Below are 25,659 nucleotides of genomic sequence, written 5' to 3' on the forward strand. Positions count from 1 at the left end.
TCTTTATATATATATATTCATAAATGAAGGACCTAATGTGTGTGTGAATCCCGCAGCCCTTACACGGATACCAAAGTGCTGGTTCCAGTGGCATTGAATATGTGGATCGTTAAATTATAGCTACACATTACTATATTTTCTTTTTGCTACACAAGAAAGCCTGCATTTCATTGTATAATTATAGCCCTAATCTTTTTAATTAATATAAATGTGGTACCTCAGTGACTTCTCCTGTGCCTGAAACTACCTATGGAAAAACCCTTGATTAAAAATATAAACTCCTCTGTTAGTAACCACACCATTGTGCAGAATTTTCCAAATTCACTGCTATGACCCATTTTCTCAAACAATGCAATAAAAAATTTTGGATGCTATTTATTGCAGCTCCAACAGGAAGTTCATTGATGCTGACAAAGTAACAGACAAGAAATATATTAAAATATCACACATGTATACACATAACATAAAAGGAAAACATCAATAATGAAAGTTTGACTTCACATCAAAGGGCGTCAAAGTATGAGTCTGTTTTTTTTCCCTTTGATACATTATTCTAAGATGTATCCCAATTGTGGGGATTTCCCCAACACGTTTGTTCACTCAACACAGTCAGTTAGCACTTTAACAGCCGCTGCATTTGTAATGTAAAGTCAATAAATAAACTGTTGCACATATGTACAAAAACATGTTGAGAAAAAACTTTTTTGCAGTCACTGGGGCTACCTCAGTGATTCAGCATCACTCTGATTGGGCAGAGCTTTTCTTAAAGATTTCAAGAAGTTGCAGGTGCCATTGTCTGAGTTGCCTGATGTCCAGTTCAGAGTTGGTAGCACCTTCAAGGCTCTTTGAACTAGTGTAGACAGCTGGGGGTCCTGCAGAACAGGGGATGTCAAGTCTCTACTGATCCTTATAAGCAGGAGTTTGAAGGCAGAGTTTTGCAACAAAGCCTAAAAAAATAGCCCAAATATCAAATTGTTAATAAACTAAACCAATACCAGTGATTTTAAGTTAGCCACAATTTGAACTGATTTATCATAAGAGACAACCTTAACCTCTTCACAATGACTAAATCAGAGGATAGTATTGGTTTATGTTTGTGGTACATAGCTACAGATATCAGCTGACACCATTTATTCACTTTCAACCTCTTATCTGTTTCCGGTCATGGCAATTTACACCATTTAGCTTAAAAAATAACACAGACGTGCCATGAATGCAGCTGAAGTGCTCTACTTTCTTTAAATGCAGGCCTACCTGGACTCCTGCTTCCAGAACAAAACAAGCATTGCTGTTACTGAGATACTCAGCTGACAGAAGGCATATGAGCATTTTGCTTCTCTGTATTGCAAGGATCACATCATTTGTATATACTGCAAGACAAAATGCAATCAGATCAGACAAATTCATAATTACCAACAACACACACACACACACACACACACACACACACACACTGACCTCCTCCAGGAAGTATGTCTCTCTGCAGTAGGCAGACACGATATCCCCAATGTTCCTCTAACAGTTGTGGTAAAAACTCTTCTAGTTGACTTTGGGGGGCTTCCCCCTCCTTCGGGTTCAGTGGGTCCATGATGGATGAATCTGCTGCGGGGAAAAAAATCCCCACAGGTTAAAAACAGTAAAACACAGATAGAAATCATATGCAGACCATGTTGGTTTACCTTCTTTATCAGGACCAGCTCCTGAGCTAGACAAAGAGGTCCAACTTTCCCCCATTCGTGGTGATGGACTCCACACGTATGACAGAAAAACATCAAAATCTTTCTCATCTGAAGAAGAGTGTTTGTGAAGTTGATAGACAGCTTATGACTCAAAGATCTTGAAAATGTTGAAACTTTGATTGTGTGAAAAGATCAGTTTGAAATAAGGTTATTTTATCGTGAAGTACAATTTCATTATCATCCACTACATTTTTAAGCACTGGATTGAGGCAGTTTGAAATGTTTTAAATATAAATTCAGTGTATTCATTAACCCTTCATGTTGTTAAATAAACTGAAACCAATTGAATCTCGATGTTGTTGCGGAGGTTGAGGACTTCTGAAGTTAAGGCACATCCTGTCAGATGGGGTAGCAGTTCAGTCAACACATTGAGGGTAGACTTAGTTTCAGATTGGCTGGGGTTTTTTTAATCTGTGAATTTATTTCAAGAAATTCACTGGGTCTCAAAGCTAGGAGCTAATTATTCTTGTGGTTTGTAAAACAAAGCTAGAAACTGCATTTGAGAGATAAATCTTGGTTTTCAGGTTCAGGTTAGAGTCAACTTTAGGTTAAATTAAGGGTTGGGCTAAGGGGTTAAAGTGACTAGGGAATACCATTTTAGTTGATTTCTTATTATTTCTTTGGCTTTTTTATTTTTCTAAAATCATATTTACATATATGCCTCTATTTCTTTTCACAGCTGTATTTATTTATTTATGTATTGACTAAAATGCATTATTTCAATGAAGTGAAGGCCAGTGGGAGTGCTTTCTTACCTTCTTCATACTTTCTGGGTTGGAAGTGGGCTCTATAGATCAGATTTATTTCCAGCCATTTCAGATGCAAAGTGATCGCCACCCCAGCTAGCAGCAGCAAAGGTCCAATTGGATACTCTACCAGCGACAGCCATTTTGCTGAAACCGAGTCCAAAACATGTCTTCAAATATGTCTTATGTCTTCAAAGTTTCAATAACTCACATATGGGCGTCAGAAACAAGTTGTAAAAAATGTAAACAATAAAACACTAAACTGACCACCATGGAATCACATTAGCGTGCATATGAATGCTTCTATCCACCAGATGAACCTAAGCCCTTCTCACTTCTCCTCTTAGCTCTGCTTTGGAGCCAAAATCTACCATTCTCATCAGTTGCTGGTAGCTAACTTTGCCTTTTTATCATTGATGGGCCAGCAGTTATGTGATTGGTTTGCTTAAAACGACTCTAATTTAATCCAGTATAACAAGGAAAAAATATTAATTATTACAGCAGCGAATGTTGCCTGAAAAAATGGACAATCTGCCTAATGGCTCAAATTCTCTTCCAGTATCTGTCAGTGTAAATATAGTACTTGAAAACAGCTGCAGAAATAGGTAGCCTTATGAATAGTGTCACCAGTGAGCTCATTTCACTGCCAACAGCATTTTATTCCATATAAGAGTCAACTTTTTCCTTTTGAGTGTTGCCATCAAAACAGGTCAAATGCTAACCTATTTCCAGCCACAGGAGCTTGAATATGGTTTCTGTCAACCCACAGATTCACATCTTTGCTTATTGGGTGACACACCTTGCTGTCTGGTGTAAAATAACCCACATTAGCCATTTAACACGCCGGACATTCATTTTTATCAGACAATCAACCCTACAAGTAACTGTAATGCAACAATGTTATGACACAAAAATGACAGCAAAAAAAAAATGGTACCTTTCATTTTCTCTTCAAGCTTGATAGTGACATTGCTTTTCCCTACCATGTTACTGGCAATGCAGGTGTATGTGTGGCCCAAGTGCTGTGGCGTCACCTCTTTTATGATGGTTCTCATTGTGACGATGAAATAATCATATGTGCGTGTCCCATTTCTGAAGCAAGAGAAACATTTAAAGATCCCAGTGAATCTTGTGGAAGAATTTTGATTCAAACCAAGGTTAATCATCAGATTTGGCAAAATCTTAATAAGCAAACTCGCATTATATACTGAAAGACTGACTGATGTAAAAAGCAAATGTTAAATGCAGCAGCTCACTTTGGTTTCTCTGTATGTAGTAGCACCATATTTTTCTCATCGCCACCGTAATTCATGTACCATTGCACCTCAGCTGCAATGATACGTTCAGTGGGAAAATCTATCTCACACGTCAGAGTGTGAGAGTGACCTGGAATGTACAAAAATTAGACATTAAAATCTAGCTCTTAAATTAAGAAAGTTTGGAAAACTAAATTTGTGTAATTTCCAAAAAGGTTTGGAAATTACACAAATGAGTCTACTAGAACATTTTGTGCATAAAAAGTCAGAGTTAATACATATATAACTAAAAAAACTAGCTTTAACTCTTAAAAAAATTATTGTTGCTGCTTTGGTACCTTTCCAGAATTTGAGAAGACTTTCATAACCATAAATATTGATGCTGAGAGATGATACACTTACCAAGCTCCACTTTCTCTGTGTTGTTGGCAAGAGGATAAGTAATCCTGGGAGGGTCAGTTGCTTGTTCCCTGGCTGGTTTATGTGGGAAAATAAAGTCACATTTTCAGTCAATATTCTGCATAGAAAACATCTGGTTAAAAAAAACTAAATATATTTTCCCGCTCTTTGAGCCCACATTGTTTTAAATTCTGGCAGCGTTTGTAGCGTTCAAATTCCCAGATGTTGTCCTTCATGTGTGAGTTTCAGTTCTGGGTTCTCTTCCTTTTTTTCCTTATTTAAATTTTTTTATATATAGTCTTGGACTTACAGTCTTTTATTTGTTTAGCGTTGAACTTCACACCTTTAGCTACTTCTGCAGTCATGGCAGTGTTGCTCTTTTTTTGTGCATTGGGCTCTTGGAGCATTGCAGAGAGGTTGTTCACGGGGGGCACAGTTGCCTCGGATACCTCAGTTTCATCCAGTATTGGGGTTTATTTGGTGGAGGAGATGGGAAATTAAGTTTCCCCATCATCATCACTTGCATGCCAGCGGTAGTTGTGCGGGGTTATTATGGTAGCAGCAGTAATGCTACCAATCAGCTATTATTTTTATTTACATTTTTTTTGCTTTGACACTGTTAACTGCGGCAAGACTGATATGGAGAAATTCAGAATTTACCAAAGAAACTTTTGGGACAAGCAAAGGGAGCTCTCTGAAAAGACATATGATGAGTCTGCCATTGTGCAGGAAGTTTTTTTTTTTGTTTGTTCGATTTAGTTCTTATTGCTGAAAACATTTTGCTGACGAAAGTAACATTAAAGCTGATGCTAACTGTAGCGTAGTAACATTTTAGCATTCATTTCACCTGGTTATCTGCACAAAATATCAAGGCAAGCCATGAAATTGAAGCTAACACACAAATGTGAACCACATAGGGACTTTAGAAAATAGGCCCACGTTTATCCTCTGACTGTCAACCTATCAAGGAGCTGTTGAGATGAACACATTTTACAATGGCCAAGGTACACATTGGCTGTCAAGAATCTATTACATATGAAAACACACACACAGCACTTACGAAGGATTGTGGCCCAAACAGCCCTCCTGAAGGTCCACGTGACTCCAGGCTCAATTATTTGTCTATCACAGAAATACAAACCATGATCATATTCTGGTTTGACTTCACAGAGATGTAAGAGCCCATTATTCATATGGAGGCCTCTTCTCTGCACGGTCATATTATTCTTACCCTGGAAGAAAGAACATGATGTCTGGACTTGCTGTCCTTTATATTATTGTTATATGGACTGTCTGGTTCATGTGTGTGTAGATCACCTTGAACCATGTGGCATATGTGCCGTTAGTACAGTTATATCCTGGGCAAAGGATCTCCCCAGGTTTATTTCCAATCAGCACTACTTCCTTTTCCTTGGAGGAGCATCCCAGACTGACCTCCACCACCTGTAGATGCAAGAAAAGAATTCTGCTGCTGGACAGCAGAGCCCTGAGCGTTTAACAGAAATCTGTGCAAACTTAATGAATAATAATTCAATAATTACCATTTTAGCAAAATGAAAAGTTACTAGAAATGATTTACAAAATAAATAACAATGAATTCTAAATTGTGTGGTAAATGAATGTTTCATAGTGGCAGGCTCGCAGACTCAATGAAAGCAAAACTATGACAAAGGCAGAATAACAGACCATGAACTTAGCTCTGTGAATAGGGTTAGGTTTGGGATGTATTGCTGTACCACCAAACTGCCTGTTGATTTTAGAGTAAATGTGTAAATAAAGGGGACGCAAAATTTGTGTGCACCTGTGAGGCTTTGGAAATAGATGTTTTTTCTTCACACAAAATATCACATTTGGTCTTGAAAAATCTGAATTGTTTGCATTCACATTTTAGGTGACAGTTTTCTTCATCTTTCTTGGGCCATACTGTCATCTGTAAATCAGTCGGTGTTGAAAATTTCTAAAACGTAGCTAAAGCTAACATGGGAGTGAAATTTCAATGGACTTTGTGTCTGGTGATTTAAAACTAATTTATAATAATATGTTATCATTCTCATCAGCTCTTTTTTTCCACTGCAGTAACACACAACATGATTTCAGATGCCAGTTTCGGAACACTTAAATATTAGGGCTGTAAATTAAATGTGACTTTTCCAAGACAAGTAAGAAACATTTCATTAGCAGAGGTATTGGAGAATAAAAAAAAAAACATTACTCACCGCGTGACACATGTGTAATTACCCGAATGTCTTGCTTCAACTACAAACTCTTTGTCACAGTGAATGGACTGGGGTTCGTTTCTTCCACTCTGGTCTCCGACTCTGAACCACTCCATCTCAGCGTATCCGTTGCATGGTATCATGAACTTTTCCCCGGCCACTGCTCTGTAATACCAGCGTGTAGTTTCCTGCTGAAAAGCTTTGAGTCACAAAGCACACAGAGTCGTATTTTGCCATTTTAAATCAAGTTGTAAAAGAAGAAGAAGAAGAAGAAAACAGGCACGATTACTTACTTGCTGTTTGCGTTGGCACGTTTCTCATGCAGCATCCATTCAAGACAATTAGAAAGCTAAAACAAACCGGAATAAACCCTGCTTGCATCCTAGACTGCGGAATCCGTAGAAGCGCATCAAAAATACTTATTGATTTTAGTCGCAATGCTCATTAAATCCTAAAATTAAAGTCGCTTCGCATTCAGAACGCCGTCACATAACGCATCTAGTATCATAGAGTTTCCTGTTGTGTTGTGTTTGTCATGATTTCAGAAGAACTGACTCCAGAGACATGTTGTTTCATCACTTCCTACAGAGCAGCAGAGCATTTCTGAGAATTGCTGCATTACATGTTTGCAAAACATGCAATACTGGTTTTTCAAAGGAAACACCAACCTTAACAAACACCCTCTCAGTGTTGAAAAATAAAGAATAAAACACTCTCAGGTGACACAAAAGAACCGGCAGTATCAATTTGTTTCACTTCCTGTCTAATTTGGTCAATATCCCTCCACTTTCTGCTTCTCATTGGAGTGAACATGCAAAACAACTTTTACTCAACTCTTCTTATTTTTGTATTTGTTTGCACTGGTCCTTCCTACATTAACAAATCATTGATGTAATAAAACGCCAAGTTAATGGAGCAAGGCTAATACTCATGAGATATGATAATACTTCTTAAACCCAAGATAAACTATAAGAGGGCAACAAAACACAGTCTATTTCAAAAGATCCATTTACAAAAATATGACACTTTTTCAACTTGTGAGAACAGGCTGAGTAATCAACTTGAAGGTACAAACTAATATTGGTTATGATTATGATTGAACATATTTACATTCAAAGTTGACAACTGCCTATAAAAAAAGAATCAAAAGTAATTTAAGTATTAGTATATAATATTTTGTCTGCCCATTTGGAGCAATAAACTTGTATACGCTTTGTCCATCACTGTGCATTTGCTTGAAACTGCTGCACATTATTACACAGAAAGTACAGTGAAAGTTTTAGTATAGTCATAAATCAGATTGGGTTTTCATATAAAAGCACTTAGTAATGCAGGTAAAAAATATAATTTATTTTACGGTACCGTTCAAATACATTTTCTCCAGAGCATTAGTTACTATAAATATAATATTTATAAAGGAAAAGAAACAGTGATGTCGAAGATAACAAAAATATAACAATTATTCAATTATATACAACAACTATTCTTGACCAAACTATTCATTCTAATTTGTTGAAACCTGGATTTGCTGTGGTAAAGGCATTGCTGGCAGAGCTTGATGTTTATCAGACCAATGAACCATAAATTAATTAAACATACTCGGTGGTAAATATAAACTTCATACACTAAAAGAATTTGTACATTATATTAATTGTTACTTTGTAAAATATTTTAACATTTATCATCCTGTTTAGCTGTCAGTGTGTGTTGCAAGGCCGGCAGATAGTAACGCAACTGTTTCCAGAACGAGGAGGACAACGACATGGAGCTAGTGCCCCTCCAGGTGACACACACTCCAGCGTCATTAAGAAACTCCAAGGTCTCCATCGTGGAACCTGATGTAGGAACTTGTACTGCGTCAGTTTTAATGAGAATCAAACGAGTCTGTCTCTCTACGAGGGCCTCATGGATGGCACTCAGCAGGCCAGAACCGAGACCTGGATCTGGAGAGGTCGGGACCAAAACCACCGTCCGGCTCAGCTCTACACAGTCTAACACTGCTTCTGCTGTAGCTGCAACCAAACAGAGTTCAGGTTACACATAAAGTCTTTCATATTTGTAGGTGGATCTTCTTCAAAGTATATATTAGATACACACCTTTCCCTGGTAAGACATCACGATCATAAAGGCAGAGACTGTAACCAAATCTCTCTTCCAAGACATTTTCCAGCTGTTTTCTGTCATCAGTGTTTAGTCCTGTGTCACTCTCATAACACATCAAGAAGGCATCGTAGCTTTTTTCATCTACTAAAAAAACATAAAAAGTTCTGTCTGTCACTGGCGTTAATTCATCTGAAATGTCTAATATACTGTAGCTAAAATGAAATAAATTGTCCAAAGTATGATTCCTACCTGGGGTGCGTCTATAGCAGCCAAGAGTGTCTCTGAAGAAAAGAGCGATGTCCATTTTTAATTTCACATAGATAACAGCTGTCACAACCATTACCACCACAATACCCACAATGCTCGGAGCCAGGGAAATGTAAGAAGGCTGAGCTGCAGGGTAATAATAGAGAGAGTAAAACAGTTTAGTCAATAGGTCAAACTGTGAATGACATCATTATATCATGCTTCATCATTTATAATTTTACTCCAAAACTATGCACACCTTTGTGGACACGCAGGGTGATCGTGACTAAGCTTGAACTTTGTGAGAGAGAGTCCAGTTTGCAGGTATAGTCTTTCGAAAGATCCTTTTCTGACACTTTTTTGAAGACCAGAGATGCTTTCAGCTTTCTTTCGTCATTGATTATTTCCCTGCAAAATTAAGGACAGACCTCAGTGAAACAATAATAAAAGTCAAGCTATTGCATGTATGTATCGACTGCATGACATTTTACAGTCGTAAAAATCGGTGCGTGTCTGTGCAGCTGTTACTCTGTGTAGTTGTAGAAAACTGGTGAGCTGCTGTTTTTCTCCACACTTGAGCTTCCACTGAACCAGAGCAAATCATCTTCACCTGTGGTGACAGCTTTACAGTCAATCACCACTTCTTTGCCTAGAAGAAGCAGTTCACGCAAAGTTAACAATTTAGGAAGATACTGATTGTTGTATATGCGTGAATGAGTAACCATGCTGCAAGACTGGGACTCACCCAAGTCTACAACAACTGCAGTGTTGTTGCGTGGTTCATTAATCACTGCACGTTTCTCAGATTCTGTTCCAAGAAAAGCAGAAAACATGCATTTTTCTTAGCAATAAAACCAAATCAATCCAAGCATTAAACCACAGTGGATCAGGATGTGTAGCTTCACATACTGGGCTGTATTATATTGGCAGCTTAGAACCTTTCCTTTATGTTGGATTTTAAGTCGAACCCTCTGAAAGTGTTCCAGGTGAAACCTTAATAAAAACGTCCCACAGGGAACCAAAAAGGGTTCTCTGATGGGGAGACCCCTCCTTCCTCTGACCTTCCTGTCTCTTTATTGTAGCTATCCCAATAAAGGCATTGAAAATTTATAACTTAAATGATTAATAACTTCACTGACCATTTCACTGAACTTAAGTTGACTTGATCTAATTTAGTTGACACCACCGGGTGAGTATTAAGGTCTTTCTCGAAGCAAATGGTGTCATTGCTGAAAGATCACGTTGAGGTTTTCTGACCACATCCTCGATTCTTGGTGCCACTTTTGTTTTACTTGAGGTGTGAAGTAAAATGGTTGAGAAAATCCACGCATAACAGGAAATTAAACAAAAGATGCTCAAAGAAACGTGTGTGTTTGTGTGTGACTTTGTGTGTGGTTTTATTTTGTTGCACATATAATCAGGTAATCTGCTTAAGAACAAAAATGATGATTGTATGGCTGTTATTATCATTGGACAAAATAAGTAGCCTGTCTGTTCTTTTGGCTCTGTGTATTTTTGTTAATGCAGCAAGTGTAATATTTACTTAAAATCCCGATGTGGAACCTTCCAGCAACCTGGTATAGCTTCTATCTAGGATTTGAGCATTCCTTCATCACGTCAGCTCACAATATGCGGTTACAAGCTATTTTAAAGGTACTCAATTTCATTGTTTTAATTTTTTTTTTTAATCAGCACTTTCAGTACTTCAGTTTTTTTATTTCGCCATTACTTCTTTTCTTTCCTTCATCAGTGTGCATGTTATGTCAGTCTTTCTTAAAACACAGTTCCACCATGTGAGAGACAGATCAGAGAAAAAAAGAGTAAGACGGTGTCTTACCGGACAGCGCTGCAGAGAGCAGCAGCAGCAGCAGACCAGCCTTCAGCATTTTCCCACAGATGAGGAACACACAAGTTGACATTTCACAATATGACACTTCCGAAAGAGCTTGCCATTGTCACGTCAATGCCCCTCCCCCCTCTGGCCCCAACCACACACACACGCAATCCCAAACCCACTGTGTGCTCTATTTCAACATGGGATATATTCAGGACTTGACCAAGCCTCTTCAAACATTAGGCGTTTTGAACGCCTCAGTGATACTATCCATTACAGCATGACCTTTATGTTCAAAATCTGTGGAATTTCCAGCTCAGCAAGTGATTTTACACTCAAACCCCAAAACCAGTATTCTCCTGAGGCACTACCAGTGTGTTTCCTGTGCTGCTCTTCTATTATAATCTGTCAGTGGTTTATATTAAAATAACAGAAATTAGTAATACTGAAATGTCAATATGAAATCGATTTCTCCTGTTTTTGTGATACTATTTAATGCTAGCATTTTTCAGTAATAGCCACTCAGTGTAAAAAATCCAGTCGAATGCAGCAGCCCTGCAATAAAAACCATTCTTGATTAGATAGATTAGATGATAGATTATGAATTTCATTCAGTTTCAGTGTTGCAGGTGCTGTTGAAATATATTTTGTTCAACAGGCATTTTAACAAATCTGTCAAAAGCATTTATGTGTAAAATTGTAGTTTAAATAGCAGAACACCCCTCTGTATAATTTAATAGATCTATATTTCCTTCTGCTGCAGCTTCATGTTATATTAATAAAACAAGAGTGCAGCCAAAATGAGCTAAGGGTTTCTGAACGATTTACTCAAACAGGATCTCTTTACCATGCACTGCTGTTGTGGATAATAATAGTTATTAATAATTCACTCAATAAACATTTTGACAGGCCACACAGGGGGAAAGTTTAAATATATACTATATAAATAGGCATATCATAACCTCCCTGTTCTAAAGGATATGACATAATTGTCAGTGTTGTTGGCTTATTTGCTCCATGTAATGTGTCCAGTCAATTAAGAAGAAGACATTTCCAGTTTAATAAAACCTAGGCTTGTATCACCAATACTTAATGTTTTTGCAAAAATTGAAAAAAGGTGGCAATAAGCTTTCTTTCTTCTTCTGCTTTCAAAAGTCTTAGAAAAAGTTATTTTGATGCATCTTATATTTTTGAACACATTGTGGTTAGTGAGAGACCGAGTGAGAACCGAGACCTGGGTCTGGAGAGGTTGGGATCAAAACCACCGTCTGGCTCAGCTTTACACTAACCCTAACCCTGCTTCTGCTGTAGCTGCAACCAAACAGAGTTCAGGTTACACATAAAGTCTTTCATATTTGTAGGTGGATCTTCTTCAAAGTATATCTTAGATACACACCTTTCACTGCCCAGTATTACACTAGAAAGTGTACTTTAAAATACTGTATATGTGATTAAGTTAATATTCAATATATCAAAATGAAACACACTAATAAGGCCACAATTAAAGTTGTGCTTTAGTTTACTTATTAGAAGTGTATTGTAAATAGTTCTAAAGTATACTTTTGAAAAGTATGCTTAATTTCAAAGCACTTATAGTAGTAGATTAGTATTTTTTATCGAAAGTGTACTCCATTAAGTCTGTTTTAAATTGTTCTAAAATATACTTTGAAAAAGTATACTTTATTTCAAAGCATTTATACTAATACATTAGTTGGCTTCACCTGTCAGTCCGTTGTCACGGGCAACGGACGAGCGCACAGCTGGAATGCGTGCGTGCATATGCATGTGACGGTAGTTGCAGCATGACGTCAGAGATGACGTTTAGGATCACTGAAGTAAGTAAAAGGCTCTTCACGATGAAAGTTACTAAACTTCAAAAAAAAAAAAAACCAAAACAGAGAGCATCTGTTATCTCCGCGTTGAAGAAGCAAATCCAAGATCAAAGTCCAAGAACGGGAATAACTATGGAGGACACTGCATCACAAGGCCTAGCCCCGGTTTGCTTTGGGGACAAGGCGATTGAGAGTCCCATCAGATCACCTTCTTCCCATAAAGGGGTCCTGAGGATTCATGTGAGGGAAAAGACCCCAAGTCCACAGAGTGTTGCATCCGAGCTGAGCTCCACACACATGATGGAGACCTCTGATCCTTCCACCTCCAGCCCTGAAGAGTCCGTCCAGGCTGAGGAGGACAAACACCAGCTCCAGCTGTTTGTCGCCCTTCTGTCGCTTCGACTCCTCCAAAAGTGCAGAGTTGCTGAAATCTGGACCAGGGGCGACCTGGCTTCCTTCACCCAACAGCTAGTCCACCAGACGATCCGGGGACTCGGTGTTGAGGACGGTTTCTGCCCAGACAAGAAGACTCTGAAGCTCGTATGCAAGGCTGTTATCGAAAACCTCAAGACCAAGTACGGCAGCATGCTTAAACTGCGGGCCGCCATCCTCTCCGAGCAGCCAAGTGTTGTAGCTGCCATCGTTCAAAGTCTCCAGGCCAACATCAGGGAGCACCGTGCTAGTTTTCCAACCACGAAGAGCCGTGGTTGGTTCCAGAAACTCAGGCTCATCTCCTACAGCTGTGGTACTGCCATTTTTTGGGCCATCATGTTTCTTGTTTTGCTGTAATGGTCCCACAGGGGCCACTGCTGGTAACCAGCAGACAGTCTCAGTGTCGGCGTGGCTTTTTCCGAGCACTCGGTTCCCCGACACACAAAAAAAAAAAAAAAAAAATCAATTTGTGAATCTCTACTTCACAAACTAACCCTGCTTCCTCTGCAAAATGAGGAGAGCAAGTGCACCGGCCCCCCCATCACAATCAACTACCGGGGCACCACGGAGAGCATCTCTGCCAACAATGACACCCTGCGGCGGATAGTGGATGCAGCAGTAGGACCATCGGTGTCCCGCTCCCCTCACAGACCTGCACAGACCCCCCGACGACGAGCAAACGCAATGTTAAACACAATAAAGGTTACACACCGTCTTTGTCACAATGAACAACGACGCTAGTAATTCTAAAAAAATATATGTCACTAGGTTCATAGTGCGTTGTGTACAGTTATTCCTTTAAACAGGGGGGAAATAGTGAGAGGACGAAGAAACACACGCAGCTGTCGCCTTCACTCGTCTGCTACTGCAGCGTCCCAGGCTTTTCAAACAATAACATTTCACGTATCTTACTCGTGAGAGCACGGCCTTGAAAGTGAAGTCACGCCAGGCACCAGCCAGAGAAAAGGTAGACTTATTCGCTTAAGATAACTCATCATAGCTTTTACAAGTTAAACCCGCTTTATTCCTATCCCCCATGAGCCCTTGCGTGAACCGGAACCGGCCTTTGTTTACATGCTAATTGGTCGCGCTAATCCACTTTCTATGAGTTTGACGTAAACCATGAGGGAACATCAGCTGTCGCGGCTCAAACGAGACAACATTACAATCCCGCTGCCTACTATTATAAAGGGGCGGGAGGATGATTTGAAAGAGTGGCCTAATATAACTTACTGTAGCATTTTTAGCTACGTCCTTAGCTCTGTCGTTTCGGACGGTGAGGTAATGAATCGTCTTAAAAGCTCTGAGGCGTATTGATTGATTGATTTCTTTATTTCGATCATGTAAACGACGTAAAAAGGAATTTAAAAAAGAACAAAAAACGTGGTAATATTAATAACAGAAATGAGTGAACAGCAAGAAATAAAACAGTAACTTAGCTCTCATAAGCAACTCAGTTTACATGAGCGAAAAGGAGTCGGGAGATGTACAAACGTATCTAATTGTGTTTTTCTGACAGAGATGGGGAACAATCTTATTTATCTTAAGGTAGACATAGAGCCCAGCCAGGGTCTTAAAGTCCCTTATTACCGAGCCTGGGTTTTTAGTTTCAACGACGGATCAAATACAAACAGCAGCGTGTACATGTACTGCAGGTCAAGGCGGATGTTGCAGCCTCGCAGCTGCCATCCTTTGGAAGGTAAGTGCTGATTGTTCTGGCAGTTTTAACATTCTTTTTCTTTGCATTTAATGATGTATGGTTCTTTTGTTTAAAAAAAAACGTTGTATGTATTGCATATCTTTAATGCATTTTTAATTCAGGTTGAGAGTGCAGTCAGACAGGGACACCATGCACTGATGTACAGAAAAAGTGGAATGCAGAGGCACACGAAAGAATGCTGAGCTGAAAAGTGTGAGGCACATACATTTTAAATCCCCCATCCCTGGGTCTGACCAATGTGTTTGGGCATCACAGGATGACTTCAGCTCTACGCACAGCTCCTTGCCCTGATCCATCTCATCGTGCTCATCTGAGGGTAGCAATACATGATGCACTGGGGTTTTTTATTACACCTACCCCATCCATTTAAGCTTCCATGAACCCCGCTACTTCCAATAGGCGGCGGGCCGAAGCCGCGATTCCCTGTCTTTAAACGACCCCTATCGGGGGAGGACCCAGATTTTTGTTGACTACTTGAGTTTTCATTAAGTCAAAAGAAAATTGCAGATCGATAACTTTATCACATTACTTTTTTTCGGCAAACTGAGCAGACAGCTACGTTCGTAGTCCGACACGTATGACGTCATTGTAGTGATCATCCAATGGGACCAAAAAAAAAAAAAATCTTGAAAAATGTAGAGCCATACATACATACCCTTAGAAGTTTTTTTATATCTTCAGTGGATAACTTGGTCTTTACATGTTACGGACTTTTTTTAAACAGTCTATGTGGGAACCATGCCTATTTTCTCTGTGAGCTTTATACAAAATAAACATGATTTCACAAATTTGAGGTCTGTTATCTTGCTTGGGAACTTCACCTGTCATTTATCTGTCAAAATGATGAAACGTCATAGAAGCGACCCCTCTCCTGCCACTAGATTAATCTTTGTTTGTTTGCTAGCATCATATTAGCATAAGAAATGGAGTGCTATATGCATTTAATTCAGAAAGATGGACTGATCACTCCTTTTACGACACAGGATGGCAAAAAATTATTAAGTCAGCGTTTGAGTGGAAATATTTAGGCACAGAGAGTCTCTTATAGCTGAAGAGGCAGAGCAGAGATTTTACTTTCACAGCTAGGAACCTGCTGAATATGCTGTACCAACTAATGCTGGCTATCACAGGGACTGCTACATCCATTTTACTAATATAACAAAGCGAGCCCAGAATTGAAGAGAAAGGGAAGCTTTTATTCAAAAGGGAAATGGAAAAGGGTTGGTATCAAACATGCAGTGTGACACTGTAAATCTGGATCTTGAACGCTGAACCTGTGAAATTGGGAGCTACAATGACATCCTCTCACACAATCAGGTTCTGACAACTCAAGTTTATTGTGCGTAATTCACTGTTCAGACATATGCTTTGCAGTTCACTCTACTCAAATGAGCAAAACCCTTGTCAAAAGCTATTTGATAAATCAGATCACTATATTCTCACCCACTTGATTCCATCACAGGAGGGAGTCATTTGCCCATCTTGCTGCAGTGAAACTGTTGAGATGAAGAAAAGAGTAACTTAAATCAAGCCCCTCAGTCATTCACATTACTTCTGAAGTCCAATAAAGTAACATTCAAAAACTACATTAATTTAAAAACAGGGAAAAAAAAAAAAAAAAAAAAAAAAAAAACACAACATGCAGTTGCTAATTCCATTTCATCTCAGGTGACCAGATTTCTGAAATGAAAAGCAGGGACATTTCAAGTCCAGAGTATGTAAGTCATTAAATATTATCATTATGAAATAAAAAAATGGGGACATTTGCGCTTTCATGTATTTTGACGACTTTCAAAGAACGCCGTGCCATTGTAGTCTACGGGCGTAAATGCTTTGTTTCTTGTTATCTTGTTAGCTCTCTTCTGCTGTTTTTTCCATGGAGGTTATGAGAGGAAACTGATTAACCCTTGTGTGATGTTCATATTGTTGTTACTCAGCCAGTGTTTGTGGGTCTGATGGACTCGTTGCATTTTGCGGCTTTTAATGCCTCACAATCAAACACTTTTATGTTAAAATACTGAACAGATGTTTACCTTATCCCAATTACAAGCAGTATAAACAATATATATGGTTAATATTTGCCCTTTACCTTTGTTAGGTCACATTTATAACTTATTTAAAACATAAGAAAGAAAATCAATTCAAATCAAGATGTGGGTGGAAACAAATTTACAAGTGAAGCAAGGTTTTTCAAAACTACTGACTTTTATTTCTTTGAACTTGAAATTTAACCCATTCAGGTGCACAACACAAGCTGAACACATGAACACAGAGTAAACATATCAGTCAAGACAACACATCAACCCCATTGAACACATGGCCTTTAGCCACTAGCCTATACAACACATGAGGGGCAGAGCTTTACTGTGTGTGTGTTGCAGATATACTTTTTGCACTTGATGCATGTATATCGTGTTTTCCTGTCCATCTTGGGTCCGCACACTTCGCACCGCTTCTTCTTGTTGCTGGTGTTCACAACCTAGAAGAATGAAAAGATCAGGAATTTTATGAACACCTCTCTCTCTCTCACAAGACATGAGTGCCAGACATGTACTGCAACAGCATCACACACTTACTTCAGGCTCTGCAGATTGTGGTTCTGTCGGTTGGGTGGACAGGGCACCAGCATTCTCCTCCTGAATCCTCCTCACCATGGCTGCAGAGGCTGGGGTTCTGGGGATGTGTTTTCTTCTCTCAATTCGTGGTCTCACCAATGCCTTTCCCAGATCCTCAAGAAAGAGCCGTCTTTTCTGGAGCTTCACTCGTTTCCACTCTGGGTTCAGTGCCATCCAAATGACAAAGGCATTGTACGCTGAGATGTCCAACATGTCAAAGAATATCACCAGTGGCCAGCGTAGAGTCCTCCGTTTGCAGCTGTAGCCCGTCACCAGCTTGTCCATGTTGTCTACCCCTCCATTTGTGGCATTATAATCCATGATGATCTCTGGTTTGTGATGTTCCTGGTCACAGATTCTTCCATCCCCGTACAGTGTACTCATGAGTACCACATTCTTGCCTTTCTTTGGCACATAGGATACCAGGGATGTGTCAGCCGTGTATGCAAACTTGAAAGACTTGACAGGCCTGTTCTTTGAAGTCAGCAGTTGAGGTGGGAGCTCTGACCTGTTTTTCCTTATTGTTCCCACCATGGTCAGCTTCCTCTTCAGGAGCTCCTGTCCCAGTTTGTGCGAGGTAAAAAAATTGTCACATGTGATGTTGTGTCCACTGAGTCCCTGAGACATGTCGAGGACAACTCTCATTCCTTGGTTTTTCTCGGGGGCTCCTCCATCAGGTTTCCCTGTGTAGACTTGTAAGTTCCAAGCATATGAGGAAGTGGCATCACAGGCAGCCCAGATCTTTATACCATACTTTGCAGGTTTAGATGGCATATACTGCCGAAAGGGGCAGCGGCCCCTAAATGGCATCAGCTGTTCATCAATGGTGACATTTGGCCCAGGGTTGTACAGCAGGGGGAGGCGGCGCACCCACTTGTCCCACACTGTCCTGATGGCAGCTAGTTTGTCTCTCTGCCGTCAAGCTGGTCTGTCATCTCGGTTGTCAAAGCAGATAATCCTGGAAATGATGTGAAAGTTTTCCAGAGACATTGTTGCACGGAAAATTTCTCTGCCAGTTTCTGCATCCCACAGGGATTCTGCGGATTCCCCTTTGGACCTGAAAACTCCAGTAAGAATAAGAACTCCGAAGTAAGCATGTAATTGGCTTTGGTCCATTTCCTTCCACCTCTCTCTAAAAACACATCTTCCTTCTAAATTAGTGCAGTCAAGAATAATTTCCTGGATGGAATCAGGGATGAAAAGCTCAAAAGAAGACTTGATGTCCTGTGTGTGAGTAACTGCCATCCGTGTTGGCCCTGGTTGCATCCTTATCACATTGGCAGCCTTGCGGGGTGGCTTTTTTCTTGGGCAAAGAAGACCATTCAATTTCCTCACTTGCTCCATACTGACTGGCTTGTTCTGGGGCTGGCTGCTGACGGCCTGGTCCTGTGGCTTGTCTTTGTTTTGGAACTAGCTGATGCTCAATCTCATCATCTTCTTCAGATCACTGTCAGACTCTGAATTTTCAGAAATGTGATCCTCAAATTCTGAAACCTCTTCTTCTGAATCCTCTCCCTCTACATCATCAAAAACTTCTCTCTCTTCCAAAATCAATTCCAGGGCCCTCTGCGCAGAGTGTGTGTGTGTGTGTGTGTGTGTGTGCGCGCATGTGTGGGTGTGTGGTACACAAAACATTAATTTCCACACTTCTATTAGCCCCGGGTCCAGTGGACCCGGACATCTTATATGTAATAGAAATGTGTAGGGGGGGTGTATGGTGTGTGTTCATTAAATATGTATTCCAAAGCCAGTGAGTCTCAGTTTGAAAAATTAATTCATTGTATAATTTTTCTTTTAATAAAAAATTAAAACGGGTCCCACAGACCCGAACACCACACAAGGGTTAAACGACAACATTGTTTACACAGAGTGTTTGCTTGTATTATGAGACAGTGATGTTGGTCAGCAGATACTCTAATAAACGTGAAAGAAAATCCCTGTTATTTCTACCACATGGACTTAAGAGGCCTAACCCAATCAGAAATAAGATGCAAGGCACCTCAAATTCACTTTACCCGTAAAGTGCGTGAAGCTGCTCGTGAGCGCTTTTTGCAAAAGCTAGCGCTAACGTTACTTTTACACTTGTAAAACGTCACCATACGCTTGAACTCAATACACTACAAAACACAAGTTGCAAGTCATGCCTTTGAACTCATTACTGTACAAAACAAGCATATCGCAAACATTTTTTAATAATATAATAATGTTACCTATTTCGCGGACCATAAGACGAACGGGTCTTCCACACACAAGGCTCATGATAAAACGTGTAAAGCGAAGCACAGTATGTACCGGTGTTACAAAAAGTGGAGGTATAAGCGCACTGCGTTCTGTTCTCTGGTTGGTTTATCGTTGCCAGCGATAGAAAACACCTGAATTTAGTGTTACGTTGTCTCCACCGTGTCCATCTGCGGATTCCTGCGCTGAGTGTAGCTAAAGCCGATAGGCTAACGAAGGCCTTCTAAAGGTCAAATTCTTATAGTAGCCTGCGGCGTTTGCCTGCATATTAAACAAACTTTAAATTATAATTGTGGGCAAATGTGCGAGAATATCGAGTGGTAACAAGCCAGATCTCATGAAGAATAAAATAATCTTCACAATTTTACAAATCCAGGTTATCCCTGCACGGAATCATTATTTTGTAAAACTAAACGCAGATACCGGCTTCGGCCCGCCGCCTACCACCTGCAACCACATCACCTGTGCATTCCAGAAACCAAGGGAAAACAGCTACAATATTAAACCCAGATTAAGATTAAAATGGGCTATTGCATCTTGAACATTTTTGTTATGTCTACTGAAATTATGGCATTCTTAGGTTAATACTGGCTAGCAGTACGAACGCACGTTTCATTTTAATTTCATAAAAGGGTAATACATCTTGTTGCCTGACTAATAGTACAGTGCTGTGTACTTCCATACACATGAAATTGTGCCTGTTCGTTTCATTGTTCTCCGGCGTTTCCAGTGTTAGCCGTCATCTGGGACCCAGTCTTTTTCCCCCAGGGGTCAGGGGTTGATATTGGCCCTAAACGTTGGCATATTTTCTGCTTGAGGAGTAATTTGTTGGTAACCTGAATGTTAAAACCAATTTACTAGTAATTCTCTGGCACATTTTGGCTAATGGGTTATTTGACCTCTGTTTTTTTGTGACTATTATATAGAAATAGTGGAAACAGTAAGTGAATGTTTCCTATATTAAAGGAACATTGTTGAAATCAAAGTGCAGATCCCCCTTATTGACCACTGGAAAGTTTGTATGAATGTAGGCATTTCCTTGACAGTCATCTGTAGCTGGATCTGTGTCTCACTGAGGATAAGACTACTTGCACATTGTGTAATCCTATGTTATGTTTAGTCATGAAATTGTAGTATTCCAAATACATTAATTCTTGCACCTCACCTCTACCAAAGATCACCTTAATATTTCAAGGTTTCATGATTTTTCTTAAATTTTAATGAAATAATTATAGTTTGACAGACAACACGGTTTCAGCTGCATACAAGCTTTTACATAGTGACACGTATTTGTGTTTTAGCTACAAACTTGGACTGGGCTGGTTCTAGAAATAACCAGAGAGACATTGTTGCAGGCAACGTTAATCGACGGTCTGCAGAACCGCCAGAGTCACCAAACAGTGCTAGTCCTGCAGGGTCTGATGGTAAGGAGCTATCTGGTGTCACGCCGTGAAACGCGGTGCGAGTGCATTGCAGGGTGAGGACCCAATTGCAGGAGCCAGAAACCAGGTAGGCAACAAAAAAGACTTTAATCTTAACTATATCTACAACATAAACTGAACGAGAAAACGAGGACAAAACGGCAGGGCATGGGCAAAACAACAAGGCACAATCAACAAGGAATACGCGACAATGATCCAACAAGGACTAGACTGAAAACAGGACTTAAATACACCGTGCTAGACAAGACGCAGGTGATCCACATTAGGGCAGGGAAGGCAATCAACATGGGACACAACCAGGAAGTAACATAACGGGGAACACGAACGAACCAGGACTACAAAATAAAACAGGAAGTTACATGGACAGAACACTAAACACCAGAATTAAGTCAAAACCTGACATCTGGGAAGGTAATTGTTCCTTGTGTATGTCATTGTAAGAGTAGGCCTATGTAATGTTTCATTTGCTGTTTTCAGATATCTTCCATTGCAGTACACAGGATCCTTTACAGCAGTCAAAGAGTCACTCTGCTGTAAATTTCTGTAAACTATGCACTCATTAAAAGCGATTAAATATTTCTGAATGACAGTCGTTGAAAGATAAGGGGCGTTAACAATTAAGTAACTTCAACTTTTCTTTATTATTTTGCTTCTCTCCAGACATTTCCCAGTCTAGAGCAGTGGGTCCTGTGGAGCCTGTCCTTAAGCTCCTCCCGAAGACGTAGCACGTAAGCTGGAAAAGGGCATTTAATGACTCATGGTCACTGGTCATCAGATATTATTACAGCGGGGTCGTACATGAGAGCTTTGTTGACCTCATACAGGCTGACAGTCTTGATGAAGCAGGGTTCACTGATTTGATCATAAAATGCCTTGAAAAACATGGGCTAGAATATCGTATCAACCTAGTTGGTCAGGGCTATGACGGTAATGCTGGAAGCACTCAGGTTTTTCCATTAAATTTACTTAGATTTAGTTTTTTCAATAATTTGAAGTGGATTTCTTTCATAGATCTGAGTAGCACACTTTTAGTGTACTAGTGGTACCAGAAATTAAGGAGATAGAAGTGCATGTGGTGGAATTAAGTATACTTCTGCACCACTGACAGTGTACTAATGCACTACGGCACAAACCAACCTGAGGTTCTGTTGTGGCAGGCAAGAGTCTCTCTTAGGAAAAGATTGACGTGAGTTTTAAACTTTACACACATAACCATTGTCACAGCAATTATAACCCAAATGCTCACATTGCTAATAATCAGGGAAATGTAGGGAAATGATGGAGAGACTGTTATAATTATTTAAAGTAGCAGACAGGAAGCTGTCATTTCAAACTTTAATGTTCCTTGAAACAGTAGTTTATTTAACACAAAGCTGCTGTAAATGATCACATACAATGGTAAATCAAACATTAAACAAAACATTAAAGCCAGAATTAATTTCTCTCATTCTGACACACATTTTTTGGCACGCAGGGTGATCGTGACAAAGCTTGAAGGTTGTGAGACAGAGTCCAGTTTACAGGTATAGTTTTTCAAAAGATCCTTTTCTGACACTTTTTTGAAGACCAGAGATGCTTTCAGCTTTCTTTCGTCATTGATTATTTCCCTGCAAAATTAAGGACAGACCTCAGTGAAACAATAATAAAAGTCAAGCTATTGCATGTATGTATCGACTGCATGACATTTTACAGTCGTAAAAATCGGTGCGTGTCTGTGCAGCTGTTACTCTGTGTAGTTGTAGAAAACTGGTGAGCTGGTTTTTTTCTCCAAACTTGAGCTTCCACTGAACCAGAGCAAATCATCTTCACCTGTGGTGACAGCTTTACAGTCAATCACCACTTCTTTGCCTAGAAGAAGCAGTTAACACAAAGTTTAAGTAAAAGTAACAATAAAGTTAAAACACTAAATGTAACCATGCTACAAGATTGAGACTCACCCAAGTCTACGTTCAACACTTGATTGTTGAGTGGTGAGACTATTTCTGCATACTTCTCAAATTCTGTGCATTAAAAGGGAAAACTCTTCTTACTTTATTTTTAAAAATATGAACAATGATGTTAAACTTATAATTTATAGGTGTTTTTCTTACCGTTTGGTTCCACATTAAGTTCCACAGTGAAGGTCATGTTATAGGTTTGACCACCATACAGAAAACGTCTGGTACAGGTGTAGATGCCTTGGTCTTTCTTTTCAACACTTTTGAAATAGCCATTTTTTGCGAATGACTCACTGTCCTGCAGGATAAAAACTGAAGCTGAATATTTTTTAATTGTATCTCATTTCACTTAATGTTACTATAAATAGTTTTTATTTTGTAAAGAAATACATATTTATTCTGATGCATTTTTTTATTCTAAAATTACCTTGTTCCATGTGACACCATTTCTAATGATATTTGAAGGAACTTTCACATCAGGGCAATTCAATTTGCAGGACTCTTGAATGTAGCATGATTTGATATACTTGTTGTTCTCGTCATACTCTTTGGACTTTTCTTTGTTTACTGTCAACGTGAACCAGAACATTCCACTGGCGTTTCTGTCAAGTCATAAAAGAAAAGATAAAAAATGCATAAGACTTTCATTTTCTATTTGTTGAACATTTGGCAAACGCTTTGAAAGTGAAATTTAAAGTCACATTCACAAGTTTTCTTTTTCTGCATCCAAACTATTATGTTTTGGTGTCATTAGATGTCAGATGTTTTCTATCACCACAACACATTTGGTTTATGGCTGACGATGATGCCTCAAAGAACTAAATTACACCAAAATCAACAGACGGCGCTCTGGATTACAATGTGTTTTAACCCTCGGCCCTTTGCTATAAAATATTGTTCAGACATTCATATCCCTTATCGATGTGAACTAATCAAAAATTTTAGCATCACGATCAGGTACGTACCTACTTTTATGCCTCAAATATTCCTGCAAAATATTTACACTTGGGACCATCTTGAGAGAGTTTGTTGATCACTCCAGGAATGCCAGGAATAGTTAAACTTTACCTTTCAGAACAAGAGTAGTTTCCCTGATGATTCATGCCTGCACTCAGGATGACAAAGGTCCTTCCATGAACGAGCACACCCATCTGGGCCAGTTCAGCTGGTGACATGTTGCTCATGAAATACGTCTTCTGAGGAGTGTGATGTCCCCAAACCAGATTGGCTTTAAACCGTTTGGGGCAAGAAAGCACTACCATCTCACCGGGCTTTGACTCTCTCTCTCTGGCTCTTTGGGGACACACACCTGCAAGAGTGTCACACATATTTTACCGTGTCAAAAGTGCAGGTTTAAATGACTGGTGATAATGGCATATGAAGGGTTAACAAAAACATTATTGCAGTGCTCCTCTCCAATGTCCATAAGGTAAATATGTTGGCACAGCCATCAGATGTTAACTTTATTCAGTACAAAGCCTCAAAAAACGATGCGTGCAGTAATGGACTGACATCTTGTTGTAATAGGGAAGTTGCCAGGTAATCAACAGAAACACACAACAACATAAATCCCTGTGTCAGCCAAGTCATAGTCCCATCATGAAAACCTGTAACCTTCAGTGTTTGTGGTTCTGAATGGATAAAAAATGTTGCTATATAATTGCAACAATTAACACCAACCTTTGAGTCTATTGGTCATATGATTTCCTTTGGTCAACTTCTGTGGAACTGATCATCTTTAAAAGCATGAGAATTGATCTCAAAGTTATTTTATTCTATTATTATTATTTCACGTTGTTTCTGTCATAAATTATTCACATTACAGCTGAACACGCAGTAGCAGTATGTAGAATTGATCAATTTCGACCTGAAATGTTGTGCAATTGAAATCGAAGTATATATATATATATATACACTTCGATTTCAATATATATATATATATTTCAATATATATATATATATTATATGTATATATATATATATATATAAATATATATATGTGTGTGTGCGTATACATGTCTTTATTTTATTGAACACTAACTATTGACTAACTAACTATTGAGAGTGCAGTTTTGATTGGTTGATTAATTGATAAATAAATAAATAAATAAAAGTCATTGTCTCACCTGTCAGAGATGCAAAGATGAAAAGCAGAAGGGCCACAAGCAATTTCACCATCTTCACAATGTAAGACCTGCTCACCAACAATGGTGATGAATGACGTGAAAACCTACCTTTTAAAGGTTCTTTCATTTGTACATGAAACCAACAAAAACCGCAAAAAAAAAAAAAGAGAGATTAGCAAGTGATTTCAAAATGACATATAAGTGCTTCCTTTTTTTACTTTGTGGCTAAATGGGAGGTGTTAATGGGAGGCACATTTCTTCATACAGTAGTTCTTATTCTGTGATACATATTATGGACAATGACACCAGATTTTCCATTGAATATAATTTTGTTGTAGCAGGTAAAATGACTGTTATGTCAAAGCTAATTTATTTAAGTATAAAATTATATATTATACATGTTGATTTGCTAGTATTTGAGTTAGATACAAAGACCACTTAGTAACAGGAGCACGGTCAGGATCAATTGGAACCTCCACCAGATCAGGCTGGATCAATGAAGACACCTTTGTTGAGTTACTTGGAGATCTGGTTCAGCAGACCAAGTGCTCCCCCGACCCGCCACTGCTGCTAATCTTGGATAACCAGGAAGCCCACATTTCACTGAAGGCTTTGGACATAGCAAAAACAAACGGCACTGTCGTGCTCACAGTTCCACCCCACACATCCCATCACCTGCAGCCTCTGGATAACAGTGAGTACGGTCCATTTAATACCTATTACAAGAGAGCTCTTGACGGTTGGATGAGATCTAATCCAGGCAAAACAGCCAGCATAT

The 25,659-nt window shown here is 39.3% G+C and overlaps 3 protein-coding genes across 8 annotated transcripts; all 3 read right to left on the minus strand.

Moving 5' to 3' along the window:
* Positions 1-365: 365 nt before the first annotated feature.
* LOC115041017 (interleukin-18 receptor accessory protein-like) lies at positions 366-6,973 on the minus strand. 6 transcript variants are annotated; one of them, XM_029498263.1, is made up of 12 exons: positions 6,650-6,973; positions 6,357-6,555; positions 5,458-5,611; positions 5,201-5,372; positions 4,144-4,215; positions 3,742-3,871; positions 3,423-3,577; positions 2,495-2,632; positions 1,680-1,787; positions 1,459-1,602; positions 1,255-1,370; positions 366-872 (listed from the first exon to the last, which is right to left on the minus strand). In XM_029498263.1, exons 1-12 carry the CDS (start codon positions 6,735-6,737, stop codon positions 720-722), a joined length of 1,629 nt encoding a protein of 542 aa, XP_029354123.1. In that variant the 5' UTR covers positions 6,738-6,973; the 3' UTR covers positions 366-719. The 6 variants fall into 6 exon arrangements, with proteins under 6 accessions (XP_029354123.1, XP_029354122.1, XP_029354121.1 ...); XM_029498262.1 differs by having other exon boundaries at positions 366-947; positions 5,458-5,605; positions 6,650-6,971; XM_029498261.1 differs by having other exon boundaries at positions 366-947; positions 5,458-5,626; positions 6,650-6,971.
* A 725-nt stretch (positions 6,974-7,698) lies between these two features.
* On the minus strand, positions 7,699-24,999 carry LOC115041372 (interleukin-18 receptor 1-like). The gene is made up of 10 exons (XM_029498776.1): positions 24,882-24,999; positions 23,824-24,064; positions 23,183-23,357; positions 22,909-23,053; positions 22,756-22,818; positions 9,234-9,354; positions 8,965-9,113; positions 8,709-8,852; positions 8,454-8,600; positions 7,699-8,368 (listed from the first exon to the last, which is right to left on the minus strand). Exons 1-10 carry the CDS (start codon positions 24,931-24,933, stop codon positions 8,028-8,030), a joined length of 1,578 nt encoding a protein of 525 aa, XP_029354636.1. The 5' UTR covers positions 24,934-24,999; the 3' UTR covers positions 7,699-8,027.
* Positions 16,251-19,350, minus strand: LOC115041373 (piggyBac transposable element-derived protein 4-like). The gene is made up of 2 exons (XM_029498778.1): positions 17,100-19,350; positions 16,251-17,002 (listed from the first exon to the last, which is right to left on the minus strand). The coding sequence occupies exons 1-2, from the start codon at positions 17,946-17,948 to the stop codon at positions 16,859-16,861; spliced, it is 993 nt and encodes a 330-aa protein (XP_029354638.1). The 5' UTR covers positions 17,949-19,350; the 3' UTR covers positions 16,251-16,858.
* Positions 25,000-25,659: the final 660 nt, after the last annotated feature.

The sequence above is a fragment of the Echeneis naucrates genome, chromosome 3, assembly GCF_900963305.1.
Source record: "Echeneis naucrates chromosome 3, fEcheNa1.1, whole genome shotgun sequence".
In the NCBI taxonomy this organism is placed as follows: domain Eukaryota; kingdom Metazoa; phylum Chordata; class Actinopteri; order Carangiformes; family Echeneidae; genus Echeneis; species Echeneis naucrates.